We start from the raw sequence: 8683 nt of genomic DNA on the forward strand, positions 1-8683 counted from the left end.
AGAAGAATTGATGCTTTTGAATTATGGTGTTGCAGGAGAGTATTGAGGGTGCCATGGGCTACCAAAAGGACCAATAGATCCGTTTTGGAAGAAGTGCACCCAGAGTGCTCCTTGGAGGCCAAGATGGCCAAACTTCATCTCTCATACTTTGGACATATTGTCAGGAGGGACTAGTCGCTGGAGAAGGATATCATGATTGGTAAGGTGGAGGGTCAGAGAAAAAGAGGAAAACCCCTGAATGAGATGGATTGGCCAAGTGGCAGCATTGATGGACCCAAGCATGGCAGCAGTAGTGAGGTTGGCCCAGGATCGTGCAGTGTTTCGTTTTACTGTGCATAAGGTTGTTATGAGTTGGTACGGACTCAGTGACACTTAACAACAACAACAACGCTAACCCACATTCTTGTAGTTGTTGTAAAGTGTTGTTGAGTCAGTTCGGACCCATAGCGACCCTGTAAGGGTTTCCAAGGAATAGGTGGTGAGCTTGAACCACCAACCTTACAGTTCAAACGGCTTTGCTTTCTGACACATTAACCCACAGCGCCACACCCACACCAAGACTCCTACATTAACGCCTACTAAATTCTGTATTGGAAATAATAGTTTCTTGAATTAATGCTAGATGTGCTGCCTTTCCTTTGTAATACTAAAAATATAATTGCCTTATCTTCACCCCTCAACAGCTTTTTATTTTGAAAATGTCACCTTTTACCACCTTAATTGGTAATATTTCATATGTGGCATACAGAATTCATTGTTTGAATAGGCTGAGTTTCTATGAAAACTCAAAATGATGTGATGCTTAGTTATAATGTGCATTATTACAATTGTATCTTCTTTAAAGGTATGAGCAAAGAGACTAAAGTAATGTATTGCAAAGCCGTACAATGTTAAGCAAAACCTTGTGCATCTTTTATATTATGAACTTGAAAGTTCATTTTATCTCTGGTACATGTACCTGTGTGTGTATGTAATTTCCAACTGCTTTTTAAGACTTTAATTTGAAAATACAGATTCAGTAGAAGTTGCAAAAGGACCTTCTCTGGAAGCGGAGGAAGGTAGAATGTCCACTGAGTAGTGTTCAGTCTGTCTGGACAGGGCTGATGAAAGGAGATGGGGATAGGACTCCTGTGGCACAATAGTGAATAATTGCTATCAGGACTGGCTGTGAGGGTTGGAAATGTAAAGGGAGATGTTTTATAGCAAAAAGAGGGGAGGGGTTGACTTTGCAGTCTAGGAGCACAGGTCCCTGGGACCATCAATGGAGAAGAGCAGAGTTCGGGACCCTACCCAGTGAAACAGTGATGCCAGTGATGGAGGTAGAAAGGATGATGTGGAGAAATGGAGTGGCTGGGGACTTTTTAGATCCAGAGAGGGAGAGGAGCTGTGTGCTGACAACCCAGTGGGGGGTTGGGGGAACAGGCTTGCAGGGTATAACCTTTGGTTGGTTGATGATGCATGGAGGGGATTGTAACCATGGCAACGAAATTATATATGATAGGATGAATGTAAAGTTAATGTTCTCCCATGTAAACTATCACATAATTCATAATAAAACATTAATTAATTAATTAAAAAAAAGAAAGAAAAAGGACCTTCTCTGCACTCTTTAATAAGCCTGTTTGTTTTAGAAATCTGAGTTTCTTTAAAAAAAAAAAAAAAAAAGATGTCTGTAATCTATAATGTGCCCAATACCCATTACTTCTCTGGATTATGAAGTATCATATAAATAGTTTTATGTCTTTAGTGCTCTTTTTAGGACATTCTTTCTCCATTCTCCCCATTTCCAGATGGTATCATTGATTGGGAAGGTGTATGTTTTGCCTACCTCTCTGATACATTTCCCCCCAGCAACTTAAAACATAGTACCAGAACCAGTTTATTCTTTATATTAAAGAAACACATTTGGTTGAATATTCAGGTTTCTTGTTTTTTATTTATTTTTCTGATATTTGAAAACTTTGGCCGTTTTCTTTCTTTCTATTAACCTTATTTCTTTTTTTTTTCTTATAGCCTGAAAATGAAATTTCTTCAGAATGCAATCATGTAAGTATAGATTTTGTATACTTCCCCATGTGTGCTTTATATATATGATGGCAAACTTTGGGATCCTTTTCCTGTTGTTCTTGGAAGTAGTATATTTTCATGGATTCCCTTAATCCTAGCAAAGTTTAGCAAAGCTAAACTTTGTTATAGTACTACAGTCAAATCTTGAATAGCACTCCACTGTAGGAACCAGCAAGTTCTGCCCGATCATATTAATGTACATGTTGTTGTTGTTAAGTGTTGTCAAGTTGGTTCTAAATCATAGTTTCTCTATATAGGGTTTCCCAGGGGCAGCTGGTGGGTTTGAATTGCTGGCCTTGTAGTTTTCAGTACAGTGCTTATCCTACAGCTGCACACCAGGAGTGGTGCTTATGTAAGCTTACATTTTTTCTTCAGTTGTACCTGCAGTGTATAATATTAGTTCTCTTCTTATGAAATTTACAGCTTTAGAATGCTTTTTTATTTTTTTAAGTTCTTTTATATTCACCAATCATCTATTAAAACTAAGCCCACAATGGTAGAAACTGGAGACACATAGGCAAATAAAAGCCTTGAAGATGGAAGTAGGTACTGAAGTTAAAAGATAAGAACTCCAAATATAACTGTGATTGATAAAATATGTATAAACTGATATGTGGTTGTTGTTAAGTGTAATAGAGTTGGTTCCGACCATAGCGACCCTGTATAGGATTTCCTAAGTGTGACTGGTGGGTTTGAACCACCGACCCTGTGGTTTAGACTGAGCTTGCGGTCCAGCACATTATCCTGCAGCACTACACCAGGACTCCATAAATTGGTATATATGCATGTATACATTAATAAGTCAAAAAGCATTGCTACAAAATCAGAGACATCCTTATTACAGTATCAAAATGTGAGGCTATTCTTTCTTGACATATCCTTCTCATGGATTTATACACTTCTGAAGGGGATGTTTTCATTTCTCTTCCCTCAAAGAATTTTGTGCTCTTCACTTACGTCAAAATGGAAGTTTTATCATCCTCAAGGGACTCAAATCCTGTTCTTTTAAAATATTCTTTAAGTTTTGGGAACAAAACGAAGTCTGAAGAAGCAAGATCAGGGATGTAAGATGGATGAGATAAAGTTTCTCAAAAAATTATTGTAGGACAACCTTTGTTACCCTCGAAGAATAAGCAAGTACATTGTTGTGATATATACATTATAAATTCCTCTACGCAACTTTCCTGCTCTTTTTCTCACCAATGCAGTTTTCATTTTTCTTAAAACTTTTTCCTAATAAGCCCTTGTGATTGTCCTTTGCCCTTTGGGAAAAATCTATCAAGATTAGTACTTTGGAATTAAAAAGAAAGTCTCCATAACCTTCTGAGTTGATCTCTCTGCCATATAATTGACTGGCCCAGCTGATCTCTGTGGAAGCAATGTTTTCATTGGACCTTATTTTTTTAAGGCATCCTAATGATAAAAGACAAGCATGTTCTGAGAGAACTTGTTTACAGACATCTACTGACCCCAGAGACATGTTTAAACAAGTTTTGTTTGGAATGAACTCGTACGTGTAGGAATTCGAACCCTAGTAGCAATACTTTTTAACATACCTTCCTATATATTAGACCATATTATGTAAAGGTGTTATATTAAAATAAAGATCATATGAAATCAAATCTGTATTAGGTGCTTTGGTAGAAGTCCTTACAGAGAACAGTGAGTTTTTCTAGGGGGGTTGATGTCAGGACAGATTTAATAGAGAAAAGATGATACTTGGGTTCTGTCTATAAAAAGGAACCGCTGTAGATCTGTCAATCAAGGAAGGCATAACTATCAATAATGTACAAGGTAGATTGGAGGTACAGTGAAAGAATAGAGAGATGGATTGACTGTTTAGTTTAGCTGCTATTCTAGATAGGTCACAGATTAGAGTGCAAAATAAAACTTTTGGAGTACTAAAAGAAAACATGGACAAATAAATTTTGTTAAACATGATATAGTCTGTAAAAGATGTTAAGATAAAGGTTTGTAAGTCTGATTGTATTAAAAATACTCACTCTCCCAAAAAAGTTATATAAATTATGAAAATACTTGCAACACAGTTGAAAAGAACTACATTCTTTAATAGAAAGTAGTGTTATTAATAAACTTAGTCTGTTCACAAGTAAGGAAAAAAAGATGGGTTGATTCTCCTTCATAATTAAAGATGAGAAAATTGAAAGAAAAATGATTAAAGTGTTTTCCTATATCCAACTAGCAAATATAAAAAATTTTGATAAATACACAGGATTGATGGTAGCAAGGGGATTGAAATGTTCTGTAATTCGGGAGTCCTGGTGTGGTGCCGCAGGGCAATACACTGGACCACAAGGTCGGTTTGAACCACAAGATTGGCAGTTTAGACCCACCAGCTGCTCCTTGGATAACTCTATAGACAGGGTCACTCTGAGTTGGAACCTACTTGATGGCATTTAATAACAACAACAACTCAGGAGTCAAAAAACTGACTCAGATCCAGCCTGCAAATGGAGTCCTCGTGTGACACTGTATGAACTGCTAACTACAAGGACAGTGGTTCAAACCCACCACCTCAGAAACCCTCTACTGGGTCACTATTAGTCACAACCAACTCCACAGCACTTAACAACAACTGATTTTATACATAAAGCTTAATTGGAACCCAGCTGTCTTGATTCATTCACACATGTCTGACTGCTTTCACACTGAAACAGCAGAACTGAGTCACTTGCAACAGCGACCGTACAGCCTTCAAAGGAAGGAATTAAAGGCAATAGTTTCTTAGATATGATACCTAAGGCAAAAGCAAACAAAGGAAAAAGTAGATACATTGAACTTCATCAGTAACATTTGTGCTTCCGGGGTAGGGATGAGACACAGGAAAGTTTGGGTGCTGGGGAGGGGGGCAATATACAAGGAGGGAGAGGGAAACGGAAGAACAAAGCAGATGGGAGAACAATTAGGCTTGTTTGAATGGGCTAAGTGGGACAGAGATAAAGAATGATGTATGTACAACCTTGGAACAACAGGGCTCTGGGATACAGAGATTGACCCATGGTTGGAATGGGGAAAATGTTAAGATGCTCGGCAGTCTTTTGAATCTTGGTTTTCCTTGAATTATAATATAAAATAGACACCGGAGGGGGAGAGAAAGAAATAGTCAGAAACATCAACATAGAAAGCTTGTAAGTCTGTCTTCTGCCTATAACTGATTGGAATACCTAAAATGGGGCTACAAAGTGCCCAGGGAAGGAGGCTTCGTGCGGAGCCTTTGCAATACATAAGGCTATAGGTAGAAGCCTGAACCTCATCCAGATCTCCAGAGATGGGAAATTGCCACTTGAAAGGACGAGCAAACCAGCCTGGAGTGGCTAGAAGAACAGAAGATACTTCTTGAAAGAAAGACCTACAGGAAAAATACAAAACAATAGAGGCAGATGGACTATTACTACAAGAACAAACAAATTGCTTGCCCAGGAAACATCAAGGCAAGTGGTCGGGTCCCCTTAATGTAAACCCCCTTCCAAGACTAAGACTCAACAGAAATACGTGCTCTGATTGGTGACCACATGCATCGCCGATAGGGGGACGTGGGGTAAAAGCAGCAATGAAGCAGCAAGCTAAGCCCTACAATGTTTGGTGGGTTTCTTTGGACTCAGATGGGGACCTGGTTGACCAGTAATGTGGGGAGACCTGGGGACTCCTAGAACCAGAATCAGCGGCGTGGACACGGAGGACTAGAGTGGAGAGTGAAGCTACCAGCTGATAAGAAGAGAGGGCATACGCACAAGAACACCCATACTTGCAGATAGGACCCATGTGACCTGGCCCCGATGAATGAATGATCAGAACTCAACCAGGAGAAGAAAGAAGAGGCAAAAAAGAGTGGTCTGATACAATTTGATGAACTTGACCTATACCTATGGATGCAGTAACCCAAAAGAGGGAACAAACCCTTACAGCAAGAAACATTCCCACCCCCTCCACACACAGAGTAGACAGAGATGGGCAACTTGGACATTGGATACCCAAATTGGGGGGGACGGGGACTACAAAGGCAAGAAGTGACTGGCTTACAAGCTTTCAAGAGGAAACCTAGAGCTAGGGGGCATGGAGGAAGGCAGAATCTCCAGTGGGTACTATCCAGTCTGTCTAGGTGGAGCTGATGAAATGAAATGTAGAAGGGTCACTTGTGATACAATAGTGAATGATTGTTATCAGGACTGATTGTGAGGGTTGGAAATGTAAAGGTAGACATTTTGTAGCAAGGAAGGGAGTGATTAACTCTCCAGTCTAGGAGCGGAGGTCTCTAGGACCATCAACGGAGAAGAGCCAAGAGTGGGACCCTACCCAGAGAAGCATCGAGGCCCCAAGATAGAGGCAGAGACGATGACGTGGAGTGATGAAGCAGCTGGGGACTTTGGATCCAGAGAGGGAGAGGGACTGTGTGCTGAAGAATGGGGGTAGGGGGGAGTGTAGGGGCGGGTTTATAGGGTATACCCTTTGGTCGGTTGATGATGCATGGAGGGGATTGGAACCATGGCAATGAAATGATGATATACGGTGGAATGAATGTAAAACTAAAGTTCTCTCATGTAAATTATCATATAATTCACAATAAAACATGAAAATAAAAATAACGCTTGTGCTTCAAAGGTTACTATCAAGAAAATTAGAAGACAGTATTAGAATGAGAAAAAATATTTGCAAAGCACTTATTTGATAAAGTCCTAGTATGTAAGACTATTTAAGACAGCAATTTAAAAAATAACCTAGTTTAGAAATGAGCATAGAATTTGAATAGACATTTCTCCAAAGAAGATACTACAAATGACCAGTAAAATAAGCACATGAAAAGATGCTCCAACATAGTTTGTCATTGTTGTTAAGTGCTGTTGAGTTGGTTTCAATTCATAGTGACCTTATGTAGAGTTTTCGAGGAGTGACTGGTGGGTTTGAACTAGTGACCTTGAAGGTAGCAGTCAGTGCTTATCCTACAGCACCACACCAGGATGCCAGTTTGTCATTCTGTTGTTAAGTGCTATCAAGTCGATTCAAGTGTTATGAAGTTGATGCCAACTCATGGCGAACCCTGTATAGGGTTTCCAAGGAGCAGCTGGTGAGTTTGAACTGCCGACATTGTGGTTAGCAGTCCAGTGCTTATTCTAAAGCACCACACTAGGAGCCCAGTTTTTCATTAGGGAAATGAAAATCAAAAACACAATGAGATACCATTGTACATGTTCTAAGATGATGATAATCAGAACAACAGAAAATAACAAATGTTGGTGAGGACATGAAGAAAATGGAATCCTCATACGTTGCTGGTGGGAATGTGCAGTTGTGCAGCTGCTGTGGAAAACAGTTGGCAGACACGACTCAATAACTCCACTCCTAAGTATACGTGCAAGAGAATTGAAAACATATGTTCACCCTAAAAACCCATATCCATGAATATTTATAGAAGCATTATTCATAAGAGCTAAAAAGCAGAAACAACCCAAATGTCTATCAGTTCATGAATGGATAAACACAATGTGATATAGCCGTACAATTATTTGGCAATAAAAAGGAATGAAGTACTGAGACATGGTACAATATGGTTGAGCCTTGAAAACCACACATAAAAGTCCATTTATGTATGATTCCATTTATTTAAAGTCCAGAATAGGTAAACCATAGACAGAAAGTAAGTTAGTGGTTGCCAGGGGCTAAGTAAGAAGAGGGAAGAGTGGGAATGACTGAATTGGAAAAAGTGGTCATGGTTACACCATTTTGTGAATATACTGACCACCACTTAATCATGCAATTTTTTTAGTTTGTGAATTAGATCTCAATAAAATAAAAATAAAATAAAAATGTAGAAATTTTAGCACTTGATGGTGCTGTCATAGTGATATGAGATGAATTTTGTTGATAAAGAAATTTATGTCTACATAAGTAAGTTTCCAATTAAAAATGAAAGAGACTCAAAAGATCAAAATGATAATCTAAATGGCTCTTGGCCAAACTTCTGTTTCTAGCCTAATCACAGGATGTCTGATTTGTACCTTTGATAAAGTAAGGCAGTCTTCTTTGGCTTTTATTTAAGACTTTTCTGACAGTTGCTACTGTTTAAGCTCTTTAGCTACCAGATAGCTTTTCTTTTTCCTTCTCCTCCTTCAGTCTATTATTGGCTTTGGTTTACACACAGAATTAGAGTGCTCTGAATCTGAAAAATAAAGGATTGTTGCTTTGATTTTATAATATAACATTTATTGGCCATGTTGTTGTTGTTAAGTGTTTCTGAGTTGATTCTGACTCATCGTGATCCTATATAGGGTTTCCATGTAGATGCTGGTGGATTTGACCTGCCGATGTTGCTGTTCAAACTGACATTGTGGTCTTGTGTTTATCCTTCAGCACCACACCAGATACCATTTGCTTCATAGATGATATATATTTGTTTTAAATTCTAACCTTATCTTTTTCTTTTTTCTAACCTTATCTTTTGAATCATTGGATCTATTACTGTTTCTGAGGAGCTAGGAAAACCAAGAAGCTTTTAATCAGATCTCAGCTTCGGGAGCTCAATTAGTTCTCTATTTTGCTTTTAGTTTGTCTCCATAATTTTTTTTTCCTTTTATCCATGGGTATGATGATATTTTATATT

The 8683-nt window shown here is 38.7% G+C and overlaps 1 protein-coding gene across 1 annotated transcript in view; it reads left to right on the forward strand.

Annotated features, from left to right (window-relative positions):
• The window catches only part of GLG1 (golgi glycoprotein 1), a 168457-nt gene that overhangs the window by 88628 nt on the left and 71146 nt on the right, over positions 1-8683 (forward strand). The window contains exon 2 of the mRNA XM_006860310.1: positions 2014-2046. Within this exon, the coding sequence (XP_006860372.1) occupies positions 2014-2046 (33 nt within the window). The remainder of the gene's footprint in view (positions 1-2013; positions 2047-8683) is intronic.

Source organism: Chrysochloris asiatica, unplaced genomic scaffold (genome assembly GCF_000296735.1).
Source record: "Chrysochloris asiatica unplaced genomic scaffold, ChrAsi1.0 scaffold00037, whole genome shotgun sequence".
Classification (NCBI taxonomy): Eukaryota; Metazoa; Chordata; class Mammalia; order Afrosoricida; family Chrysochloridae; genus Chrysochloris; species Chrysochloris asiatica.